This window comes from Vicia villosa, unplaced genomic scaffold (assembly GCF_029867415.1).
Source record: "Vicia villosa cultivar HV-30 ecotype Madison, WI unplaced genomic scaffold, Vvil1.0 ctg.002121F_1_1, whole genome shotgun sequence".
NCBI classification, from domain to species: domain Eukaryota; kingdom Viridiplantae; phylum Streptophyta; class Magnoliopsida; order Fabales; family Fabaceae; genus Vicia; species Vicia villosa.
In genome coordinates this window covers 6,554-20,375 of record NW_026705846.1, presented here as the reverse complement: position 1 = coordinate 20,375, position 13,822 = coordinate 6,554, and the positions used below count along the sequence as shown (strand labels likewise).

General features: G+C 33.2%; 1 protein-coding gene across 1 annotated transcript; it reads left to right on the top strand.

Moving 5' to 3' along the window:
• Positions 1-11,911: 11,911 nt before the first annotated feature.
• Positions 11,912-12,835, top strand: LOC131637957 (uncharacterized). Its single transcript, XM_058908523.1, has one exon. The coding sequence runs from the start codon at positions 11,912-11,914 to the stop codon at positions 12,833-12,835; it is 924 nt and encodes a 307-aa protein (XP_058764506.1).
• The last annotated feature ends 987 nt before the right edge of the window (positions 12,836-13,822 follow it).

Here is a 13,822-nt window from a genome sequence, read left to right as displayed (position 1 = left end):
CGCCAGGGTGTAGATAGTATGGATTGCGTGGGTTCATGGTGGGATCTTGGATTAAATCTGTGTTGTGTATGGATTCTGAGTCACTGCTATCAGAAGCCATGGAAGAGAGAAAGATGTAGGGATGAAGGTGCATATATGAATGAAGGAAAACGAAAAGATGAAAGAGATGAGTGGGTATAGGCTTCTGATACCATATTACATGTTATCGGCAGAATGAAATTTCAGAGCCATGGAGAAGAAACTGAAATGCATAAGTGGGAAAGTAAAATGTTTGAATTGTATTAGTTTGACCTAGATACAAGTTAATATATACAGGCCTCTATATGGGCCTTGCCCGATACCAATATAAGTTGGGCCTTGAGAAAAGTAATGTAAGCTAATAGTTTAATATAAATCATTTAACTACCATGCTAAATTACTTATAATTTCTATTTCTACACAACCAAATGTACGATATTATTTTTATTAACTAACATGACTATGTCATGAATTTTGTTGTCCGTTTCTTATCATTTAATTCATTCTTCGTGTATCATACTCCTTCCGGTCTCATATATAAACAAATTTACAAAAAAACTTACCTTTTAAAAAGAATGTCTCAAAACATTTAATTCTTACGCCAGAGGGAGTATGTTGTTAATAGACAAAAAATTACTCATTAGTTAACAGGGTCGGCCCAAGGGCCATGCTACCCAAGCTAGGGCTTTAGGCCTCAAAAGTTTGGGCTTAAAAAATGCCTCAAATTTTTTTCCTTTAGTTATAAAAATATATATTGTTACTTGAGTTATATATATTATTGTATTTGAGTTGATAAAATATAGACCTCTTTTCCTTTTGGTCTTGAGTCCAACTCTTACCAACCACAAAATTAATATTTTAAAGGCGTCACTTTAAAATTTGCTTTAGACCTCTAAATAGGTTGAGCTGACCCTGTTAGTTAATAAGAAATGGTGTTGCCATAAAGGAATAAAGGAGGTCACCTTTTGATAATAATACTAATAATAATAAAAGGTATCATATAATTTAATAGACTACAAAATTACTCATTATGTTTCTAACCAATGTTTAAACTTACGAATGATCTAAACCTATGACATAAGAAGATTTGAGTTATATAAATTTTAGTTATACCAATTAAAATTGAAAACTATTCATCTAAATTTTTTTTCACGGGACACTATCACTACAATACCTTTTTTATTTTAATCAACAAAATATTATACAGATTTATAATTATCATAAACTCACTATTTTTCACGGGCAACTATCACCACAATACATTTTTTATTTAAACAACAAAATATTATAAATATTTATAATTATCAGTGATTTTTGTAAATATTTATAGTTATTCGTCATACTTATAAATATTTATAGTTATTAGACATATTAAATTTATCATGTTGGTGATTTGATAAATATTAATTTTTAAATATTACATATCTACTATATATAGATTCATTTCATCTATATTATGTTTTGTGAATTTTAAATTAACATTCCTTATTCAAAATTTTAAAATTCTTTTTTTGCATTTTTAATACATTATTCATCTTAAGATTTGATTTTTGCACGGGTCTTCTACTAGTCTATCATATAAGAAAATTAAATGCTGTAAAAATATTTATATGCCCTACTGCTTCTTTAGGCTGCCACGTGGATAGCTTATGCAGCTTTTCTTTCTTTTATTTTATTTTTCCACCAACATTACCAAATAGTTTACATGTTATTGATTTGAAAAGTCAAAATAGATTATCTTTTTGACAGAAAAAGTTTAAATTGCTTATTAAACTATTAGTCTTCTTCCTTCACACTTCTTTCCTACTTTTTCTCTTCTTTCTCTCTCTCTCTTCTTTTCTCTTGCTCTCTCATCTCTCTTCTCACTTTCTTCTAATATTTTATGTTCTCTTCTACCTATTTTTTATAATTTTTGTTTTGATCATTTTTGTTTTTATTTTTTTAGATATTTCACATGATCTCAACATGCAATTAAGATTCTTGCAAGTTTGTCAAAGGATTTTTTCTTTCTCAAACAATGTAAAATCTCTCTAAATTTCTATTCTATTTCTTGCATTTCAAATTCTAATAATATTTTTCTTGGTTCTCTTCTTTAAGCTATATACTAATATTTACTTTATATTTTAAATCATGATCTATAAAAATAATTTGTTATAAACTTACAGATTTTAATTTAAAAATGAATTTAAAGAGAGACCAAATATATTTTTGTAATTGTATTTCGTCTTGCTGTGAGTCTCAACAATTTTGTTGCAGAAGTTTTAGTTGTTGAAGTTTTTACTCCAACAACAAACATTATTAACTCTTTCTTGGTCTTCCTTTTTTCTTCGGATCTAAAAAACATTGTTGATCTACTATTTTTCTTCTTCGAATCTTAAAAAAAAGATTACATTTTGGATCTGGAACTAATAACTGAAGTATTGTATCTTTAAACATTAGAGATATTATATTTAATTTCATGGAGAGCTACAAAAAATAAAATTCTAATTTTGATGCAGGACTAATTTATATGTTCATCATCTTTTTCATAACACATATTTATTTGCTGATTTTATTCTATTATATGCCTTGAAAAAAACAAAACTCTGGTTTTGATGTAGGACTAAATGAATAAAGTTGTCACGAGGAATAAGAAAATATAGGAGAATCAAGCCATATTATTTTGAATACCCCTTTATATTATTTTTACCATTTATTTTTAATATGTTTTTGATTGATTTCTATAATTTCAAATTAAATATACTTAAATATCATTAATTTGTCATGTTTTATTACTAAATTTATGTTGATTATGAATATATAAATATGTTTATGTCATATAAAATATATTTAATGAAGAATATTTGTTGTTTATATAAAAATGACATTGAAGTAAAATATTGAGATGAGTATCAAAGGCACATTGGTTATAAATCTACTTTTAATATAATAAAGTAGAATACATATGAAATTCTATAATTATCCCTCTAATCACCATTTTGAGAGTGATAAACGGGGATATAGATGTAATTGCATCTCCCCTAATATTTTAATTAATAAATAATTTTTTAAATCATTTTGTAACCTTTCATTGTCCCTTTTTTCTTTTACCATCATTATTAACGTGAAAAACTTTATTTGGAATTGTGCCATCTTTCTTGGAATACAGCAAAACCACATCCACGCTTCTCCTCTTTGATTTTTGAGAAACCCTTCAATTTTCTCTCATTAATCTATATATTATGGCTTTTGATTTCAAGCAACAAACCCCAAACTACAAACAATTAGGTTTAGCTCTTCTTCCTCTTCCAATACATCCATCGATTTTAGGTTATTTCCAATACTTTTCATCTCTGTATTCTAAACCATCTACCAAATTTTTAACTTTCTGCATTCCAATATTTACCAATAAATAGTAACCAATATCAACACAATCCACTGCTTCTTTCATGAATTGGTTGATTCTTTAGACGCGTGCGAAATCGTGATGCTGCGTTTGTTGTGGATCTGTGTCAGTTTCAGAATTGCGATTTAGAAGCAGTGAACGTCGAATGCATATCGGAAATGGTTTGGTATGATTCTGATTTTTTTCTTTTGCAGGTGAGGTGAAGTATTTGTTGTCGTGTTGATATCAGTTGCAGATCGATGTTTGATGTGGGGTTTATGTGTGATGAAATCGTGATGCTGAGTTTGTTGTGGATTTGTGTCCGTTTTGGAATTGCAGTTTTGAAGCGATGAACGTTGGATGCGTATCGGAAATTTGTGTTCGATGAAGATGATGTTGCAGTTTGCGATTTTAGAACTTGGTGAGGTCTTTCTAATTCTGTGTTCTTTGATCTTGGTTTTGGGTTAGGGTACTGAGTTCTGGAAACAATTTTTACTTTTTATATATCTTTGATTTAATTTTTGATTTCTAAAATGGTTCAATAAATTGATTTAATGTTTTCAGCATCAATCTCAGCAAGAAATGACAAAGATGTTACAAGTGAAAGGAGTATGGATTTATCTCATGTCAGTCAATAACTTCGTTACTTTATATTCTTTCTTATTTATATTTGTGGAGTTTTTATGTTTAATGGTTAAAAGTTTTGATTGATACAATAGATTGGGTTGTTATTATTAATACAAAATGTATATTTGTTCCAACTTTTATATAAACAAGAAGATATAGTTTGGTTGTTGTTCTTTATATATGCACAGACTGTATGTCTTTTAGTAATATAAGGACCAGAGACAAATTTTATAGTATACGTTGATGATTTCATAAATAACTTTGGTTAGCGTTTCAGGCATGCTAAAAATTTTATTTGTTGTATTTCGAATTATTGTATGAATTGAATTATTTGTGGAATTTTTATGTTCAATGGTTAAATTTTATAGTATACGTTGATGATTTCATAAATAACTTTGGTTAGCGTTTCAGGCATGCTAAAAATTTTATTTGTTGTATTTCGAATTATTGTATGAATTGAATTATTTGTGGAATTTTTATGTTCAATGGTTAAGAGTTGTGTGATTGATGGCACTTGATTTTGTTATTATATTATTATTATTAACATCAAACAAATTTTATTCTACAAATTTTAATCTACACACAACTTTTGTTTTTTAACGTTTTGATTCTACACACAGTCTCACTATTTTTACATTGGAAATCCACGAAAACCCTTTGGAAATTTTATATTATCATTAAACCAGTTTAGTAAGGATTTTACACAACCTTAAACGTGATTTCATCAAATTATTTATTTCAAATCCTAACAATTATTACATCGGATATTTATACCAATTATTCATTATTTCCATATTTTCCATATTTCTAATTTTCATTACAAACTGCTAATTATTTCGGACCATTTATTAAACCTATAATTATTTTTATTTTTTTTACTTAAACGTGATTTCATCAAACTATTTATTTCAAATCCTAACAATTATTACATCGGATATTTATACCAATTATCCATTATTTCCATATTTTCCATATTTCTAATTTTCATTACAAACTGCTAATTATTTCGGACCATTTATTAAACCTATAATTATTTTTATTTTTTTACTGCAAAACCAATAATAAAGTAAGGTGAAGCCGTATTCTATTTTACTTTCAATGTGTTTTCTCAATTGAAACAGATAAAGCATTGGAAAAATAATATTTTTAAAATTAATATATAATAATAATATCTCTAAAAAAAATTTATGGTTAAATTAATTTATACGGAGATATTAATATCATGTTTTTATATTTTCTATCGATACCAAAGGTTCTAAAATATTACATTTTATTTATGTCATTAAAACCTATAGAATCTTATAATAATTACAAAATCGTTGCATTCCAAGAGTTTCCAAAAACAAAATCGCTGCATTCCAAGAGTTTTTCACCATCATTAGATTTATACTCTCATTAATCTATATATTATGGCATCTGATTTCGTTCCACTTCCAGATTTTTTTTCAACCATTCCTTCATTACGGTAATGTTGTTGTTCGTCTTCACTGTTTTCCCTCGAATTTTTTTCCATGTTTTCCTTTCTATCTGCAATTCATACCAATGGATCTTGGTCTTCTTAAATTCGTAGCATGGTTGCATAACAAAATTCCCCTTTAATCACCACCCATCATTTATGCATACGATTGAACCATTTAGGTTTTAGAGGATTTGTGTTTATTAACCTAATGTAAACTGTTTTTTAACTTTTAGGTATTTTTTCATATGCTTTAATTGGATGGTGATGGCTGATTCGTTGTCTTTTTTTTTTCCGATCTGTACAGAGGAAGCGTTGGTCTGGATGTTGTCAAAATTGTGGCTTCAATACCGTTCCAAAGATTGAAACTGGTGGTTGTTTTATTTCGGTTGGGTTCATAACATCATTATAAGTGGTGATGTAAGAGAAAAAACTAATTAGGTTTTTCTCCAGCTTATTAATTCACCAAAGTTTTATAAGAGATTTATGATTTGGTCTCTATTGTGTCACTTACTAAATTTTAAATTTAATGTTGATTTATTTTAATCTTTGATAAAATATTGACTGCATTTGTTGCATCAAAAGCAAGATGTTAATCTCTTAGAATACATTAGTCTGGATATATGACTTTATTTTTCTACCTGCTAATGTCTTAGAATACATATACATTCAATTTCATGAGGTAAAATTGATGGTCACCTCTGAACTTTTCTCTATAAATTACAGGAGGAGCTGCTCCAATTTAGTTTCATGTATATGAAGGATAAAAACTTTTTGAGTGATTGTTGAATTAGTTTCTTTAAATTATTAATGTTATTGACAAAAGATATCAACTACATTGCCATGCGTATGTGATTCTCTGATAGCATTCTTTTCATGTTGACAAAGGTGTATTTCTATGGAACGGTGTCACTAAAATTGTTTAAAATATAGTAACAAAAAATTTAATTTTTATTTCATTCTTTTAAAATTGAGTTAAGATTGACTTAAATTACTAAAGTTATTTAAAACATAATAACAAAAAGTTAAGTTTCTGTTTCATTATTTTATAACGGAAAATTGAGTTAAGATAGCAATAAATTATAATTAATTCTGACGAAAATAAAAAATGTATAGAGCGGGATTTGAAATTTGCAGCAATAACAATTTATACAAATTCAAAATTCTAATAGAAATTTAAATATAAAATATGTGTAATAGATTTATAACCTAATAAAAATAAAAATATAAAATAATTATAAAATATTGGACGAGAGAGATTTATACTTCTACCATCAATATAAGAAAACGAATGTCATCTTATTACATTTTAATAAAGATCAAATCAATAGATTAACTAGATTTTGAGGTTATGATAGTCATTAATAGTTTTAAATAATTCTATTAAAATAATCAATATAATAAAATAATAACTATTAATAATTGGGAAGTTTGAAATATCACATTTAATGAGGCCAATTACAATTGATACACTCATTATCGTGAAAAAATTATTAGTAAAAAAAATTATGTTGAACTATTCCACTTCCAATGCATTTTTGGCGGCTCTCCATCACGTTTCATGTGCATAAACCAATTTCAACGCCAATTGTGATAGGAAGGCTAAATATATTTAAGTTAATATATTTTCAACACAACTCTCTTAATTACAAAACAACAAAAATTTGAGACCATGGTATAATGAAATCGATCATCATCAATAATAATAATAACTAATAAATTATAAAACAATATTTGTAATTTGACCTAAAAACTTAATACTATATATATGCAAATTAAAATCTAAACTTTTAATAATTGTAATTATAATATTTATTTAAGGAAAGAAAATATATGTAACACACCATACATAACTGACTAGTATATTATGCATGGAACGTTAAAATTGATATTGAGTACATACAAAAGCTATAGTTATAGAAAGATCCATATAAAATACAACATGAAATTCTACTTAGAAGCATAATACATGAGTCTTCAATGGATCTTGCACAGCGGAATGTCAAAACCAACGAGGTCTTCAAGCCAACACCACTTCCAAGTCTTTAGTCCGAACCTGCTTCTGACCAAACGCTACTAAACTGCACCTGAAAAAAATATAAGTTGATTGGGGTGAGATTACTAAATCTCAGTGAGTCCTCCTATCCTATGGGTCCACTCGGATCTACAGGGTTCATGCATCAACAAAACCGAATCCACCATTGATCCGGGGTTCATCCTCACATCCGGTACAAGTACGGAGAAAACACATGAATCGTCCACCATAGGAGTCATCAAATCACAAGTACACAAATAGTACAACAAACACGTATGCAGACCCATACCCATGTACGGGGAATCCAGAAGTGGTAACAACCAAACTACTTAGGCTGCACACACACCCTCGGTGAGTCACCAAGTACCTGTCGTCAAGAAGACTCGCACAATACCATCGCTAGATGAAGCGGACAAATCCTACGTGGAATCCTATCCGTGACGAGTTACAGCGGTGACATTGCCTACACGGCGTCACGGCCCCGTAATCATCCATACGCACTATAGTTTCCGCAAGTGCGAATACGCCTAATTGACTGTACAAGCCCATCCGGTTAGGAGCCTAGTGGCGTAGCCTACGTGGCACCACTAGAGGTGAGTATCCAGGTGATATCGCCTAAGTGGCATCACTACTCCACCATACCAATCACGCCAAGTGTGTTCTGCAAGTGAGACACGCCCTGAAGACTCTCACAAGCACACTGCAATGGTAGCTCCGGTGTGTTTGTCATACCAAGAACGCCGATGTGTTCTGCAAGTGAGACACGCCCCATAGACTCTCACGAGCACATCGCAATGGTAAATTGGAAACTAGTCCATATACAATGGTGCCTTACCACCTAGTAGTGGCCAACTTCGATTCTAGCATACCACTCGCATAACAAGCGTCAATCACACAATACAATCAATCCCGAATGTTTAACCGAAACAACGGGCATTAATGATCATTATCACACAAAGCATCATGCCACAAACAAGCAACCATCTCCGAACGTCAATCGAACAGACGGATAAACATAATATGATCATCATAAAGCATATCGATATAATGCATTAATTAATGATCCACATATTGAGAATCAACACATCCATGACCATATACAACATTAGCATGTTCAAATACAATTTAAACAAGTCTCACACGACTAAGGAGGCGTTCGGTTCTCTACTCGGAACGGAACTGCTCTCGGGGGAATTAGTAACGTAAAATCTCGCCTGACGAGGTTCACTAAGTGGGGTTCCAATATTATTAAATCAAACATTCTGATTTGGGGATCAATTTTATTAGATAATACATGTTACTAGCTTTCCAACGATATAAAGTTTGCGCGAAACAGACTTACGACGCAAAAGTTATGAATTTTTGATGTTTTGGAAAATCTGCCCCAAACAGTGATGTAACGGGTTACATGAATCATGTAACCTGTTACATGACCCAAAAACTGCGTTTTTCACCCTTTTTCACACATGTAACCGGTTACATCAACCACGTAACCAGTTACATGACTGACAAACCCCAAAAATCTGCATTTTAAAGTTCCAACTCTAATCCAACTTCACTCCAAATAAATCCCAACATGCCACAACAATTTAAATCATGTTTATACATACATATATCAAAATTTAGCAGGAATAGGCATAGAGTGTCAACATGCAACATCAATTATTTCCAAAATTCCAAACTCATTGTTTAATTATGCATGTATCACATTGATCACAAGCTAAACCCTTGAACATGTAATTTCCCAAATCCTACCCACATTCCTAACTATGGGACTCACCTTGGATTGATAGAGGTTTAGATGGTGTTAATGCAGCCTTTGAACTCTTCTCTTGCCCAAAGGTTCACCTTCTTCATCATCAAATTCGCAGCTGCATTCACACACAAACTCAGCATGGATCACTCCACTTCAAACCTGCTTATTTCCCTCAAAACAGAACCCATGAATGCGAATTAGTACATCAAATCAAAGGAAATTTCGTTAGCTATCCAAAACTTCAAAAATTACCTCAATCGGAGCTGTGAGCAGAGAGTTATGGCACTTTTAGTGGGGGCTGTCCATGGGTTGCAAAAATGGAGAAGATGGACATGACTTCTACTTTCTCCCACTTGCTTCTAAGTTCTTCTTTCTCAAAAATTCTGACTTATAACAACTAACCCTCCAAACATGCCCTTATGATCATGCAATAGAGATCAAGGTCCATTATATCCTCTAACTTGTTCATATTTACAACAATGCCATGTAGTCATATTCTAACTATGCCATTAGATTCTAACCATTCCACATGAAACTTTCTCTTAATAATCCTTCTTAGATTAATATAATCCAATATCAATATGCCTTCTAATCATCACTTAACCAATTAAATGATAATTAACTTGTGTCGGAGAATCGGTGTATTACATTCTCCCCCCCTTAAATTGAATTCGTCCTCGAATTCTTTCCGGTCACCACGGAAACAACGAGTCCAAATCTACACCAACCAGAGGATGAAATGTTCCTTACATTTCTCTTCAGATAACCCTACTACTCTGTCTGAGGGTCATTCCATACGAAGAAACATAATTTGCCAAACTGGTGTTCCCATTATTCATGATCAGAACCTTAACTGTCGAGCAACACGTCTGTTTAAGTACTTCGTCTTGACATACCTCGGGAAAGATCCTTCCAGGGTCCTAGGCCTTTACTGCTCTATATTGTACTTCCATGACTTCAGCAATCCTAATAATCCACTCATGTCATATATCCTCCGTTCAAACTATGATGTGTCACTCTTGTCCAACACACTTACTGATTCACTTAGCTCCTTGAATTACTTCCCGTTCGAGAATTTACTGCCACCACGTCACTTCTGCGACAACACTTCAAATTATTCTCCACTCGAGTCCATACAATGTCATTAGGTGTTAGCCAATTTCCTTGGTCTTAATTTCCGGTTCCCAAAGTCTTAGGATGATTATCCCAAATTTACCTTTACTTATACAACTGAATCTCCTTACTTTAACCCTTACTCCAGTTTAGACATAACAACTATCACCGTAGACCGCGAAGGTGTAATCATCTTGCAACTATAGCCTTGACATTCGACAACTCTGAACAAGATTCTACTGATAGGACGCGAAATTCAACAACTGACCTATAACCATTGTACCCGTCTCCCTGTACAATCATAGTACACAAGGCATAACCACAAGGAACTTGCGCCAACTGAATGTCCTCTCTAGCCTTCAGCATTTCGACGGTCTGATACTCGGTCTAACCCTTGTGACTTGCAAGCTAAACTGATGACCTACGAATGTTGGACTGCATGCCATCTACAAAAAGTATTCCCAAGCTGGACCATTGACAACACCTCTCGAATTTATGGTGGATCCTTGAGTGACTGGAATGAACGTGTCATACCCCAAAATTTGCCCATACTATTTCTCTTGTTCAAACTCAAGTCAAGGTACAAAGCTCAAAGCATACTCTCCTAAACAATGAACCCCTGAACTAGGGTTTTTGTCTCTCTCCAAGTAAAATCAGGTTCTGATACCTCCGATGGACTCCATGGCCTCTCATATGATTCAAATAATCCTCACGCCAAGTTTCAAGCCCTGACTCAAAAGATTGCTCACTCAATGGCCCGAACGATCAATAATCGACTAGTTGACCTAAAAGTCAAACTATGGTCAAACCACAATCAAAACTTCTGATTTTTGGTCAATATCCTCATTATGACGTGTCATTCATCATTTGATCAAGTATTGATCACGATTCATCAAGGAAAGTTCAGAAATCAACAAAACCTAAAGTTCCTAAATTAGGGTTTTCTAGAAGAAAGTCAACTGAACTTTGACCGGCCATAACTTTCACATGGAACATCAAAATTTTCCATCCAAAGCTCATTTTGAAGGAAATTGAATTATCTACAACTTTGTCTCTCACATGCCAAGTCTAAAAATTCTTCATTTGGAAGATATAAGCCAATACATTACAGGTCCCTCTAAAGGATCACGAAAAAGTCATTTTCTCGCAAAGCTCATAACATGAACATGGAAGATTCAATTGAGATGAAACCAAAAGGAGCCTTTAGAGGACTCTTCAAGGTTTCCAAAAAGTCCTAGAACATCTCCATATGATAAAAATTGAGAGAGTTATAGCTTGCGCAAGTTGGGCGATTTTGAGAAAATGCATAAAAAGCAAAGTGATGAATTTTGAGTTGTTGACCAAATGGGCCTAAGATTTCCATATCAAACGTGACAATGGCCCATATAACAACCCTTAAACCTATTATTTCATTTTTATGATATTTATTTTTATTTACTTGAATTTTTATTCATTTAAACATTAATAAATCACATAAAATAGGGTTAGGGACCACGGCAGGGAAGAAGAAGGAGGAACGGGGGGATTTGTGGGTGGTTAACGATGGCTCGGGGGAGGGGACGGCCAAAAACTACGGTGGCTTCTCCGACGGTGCTACCAACGGTGAGTGGGAATAAAGGAGGCGCAACACTGAAGGTAACGGAAACAATGCAAGAGGGAACTTCGACAACTGTAAATGGTGATTGTGAAACACTTGAGGGAACACCAGATTCAGAGACCAAACCAAGGGAAGAGACACTGAGTGAGCAAAGACTTTGGGTTGATGTGATTAGCGGGAACAGATTACCGGCGAATGGAATCATGATAGGCTACTCAGCTCCAAAGATAGTGGAAGGCGAAATCGAAGTGGAAATTGAGGCTGCTGATGTTCAATCGGAGGTAAAATTCTGGGAACATACCCTCATTATGTACGTGCTAGGGAAAGATTTAAGTATGAATGCTGTGAAACAGTTTATGCTTCGTACCTGGAATTTTGTCAAACTCCCTGAACTGTTTTACCATGATGATGGTTATTTCTTGATGAAGTTCAAGAATAACAAAGAGAAGGAAATGGTACTCCTGAGAGGCCCATATTCGATCCAGACTATGCCTATGATATTGAAGAATTGGTGTCCGGAATTCAACTTTCAACGGGATATGATTCGTACTATTCCGGTATGGATCAAATTACCTAATCTACCTCTGCAAATGTGGGGAGCGTCCAACTTAGGAAAAATTGGGAGTGCAGTGGGTAAACCTATGTTTACGGATGAATGCACAGCCAATAAATTGAGAATTTCGTATGCGAGAATCCTGGTGGAGATTGACATTACCAAGAAGCAAAAAGAGAGTGTAACAATTAAAGATTGTGAAGGAAACAAGTTTAACCAGCCGATTGAATATGAATGGAAGCCAAAATATTGCGATACGTGCCAAAAGGTGGGACACCAATGTGAAAAAGACAAACCAAAGATAATGAAGAAATAGCAACCAGTCAAAACAAAAGAAGATGTCAGTGCTGTTGAGGTAAGCACCCCAGAGGTCCCTATTGAAAATAGTGCTGAACAATGGACTGAAGTAGCCAATGTTAGGAAACTGAAGGGCAGAGCTGTTTTTCCAGATGTTGAGCAAAATAAGAGTCTTGAATGTAGCAATGGTTTTGATGCCCTCAGGCTTGGAAATGGTCCTGGAGGTGAATCAGTCCCTGGGCCATGATTATTTCATGGAATGTAAGGGGTTTGAATAAGGCAGGAAAGAATAAAGAAGTGGCCCTTAGGCTTCGAAAAATCAGTCCTGCTATTTGTATATTGGTTGAAACTAGGGTGAAGGAAGATAAGGCCAGTGCTATTAGAAATAAGTTGGGTGCTATGTGGGCTTATATTGACAATTATGAGCACCATGGGAACGGCAGAATTTGGTTCATGTGGAATGAGACTAAAGTCCAGGTAAAGAAGATATCAAGTACTGACCAACTTATTCATGTGGGCATTTACACTGTTCAGGGAGATTTCATCATGTGGTGCACGGCTATTTATGCTCATAATGCAATAGAGAGTAGATATCAACTGTGGAGAGATATTGAAGGTATAGCTACTAATACTCACGATTCCTGGATGCTCTTTGGTGATTTTAATAACGTGATTAGCTCCAGTGACAGAATTGGGGGTAACCCAGTGTTAGAAAAAGAATTTAAGGCGCTTGAGGAAATGATGCTAAGAACTGGGCTCTATGTGAAGGACAACATTGGGGATCATTATACCTGGTTCAATAATCAGTGTAACAACCCAGTGTACTCTAGAATTGACTGGCTGTTGGGTAACTCTAAATGGCACCTAGAAAATCAAACTAACAAGTTGCATATAATGCAACCTGAGGTCTCTGATCATGCTCTCCTGTGGCTCCAATCTAACACTACTAAACAGAGATACAGGAAGAGTTTTAAGTTTCCAAACATTATTGCCAGTGAAGAGGGGT

Excerpts from the sequence above, each read along its gene's own strand:
- LOC131637957 (XM_058908523.1), top strand. The coding sequence starts at position 11,912 with ATGGCTCGGGGGAGGGGACGGCCAAAAACTACGGTGGCTTCTCCGACG.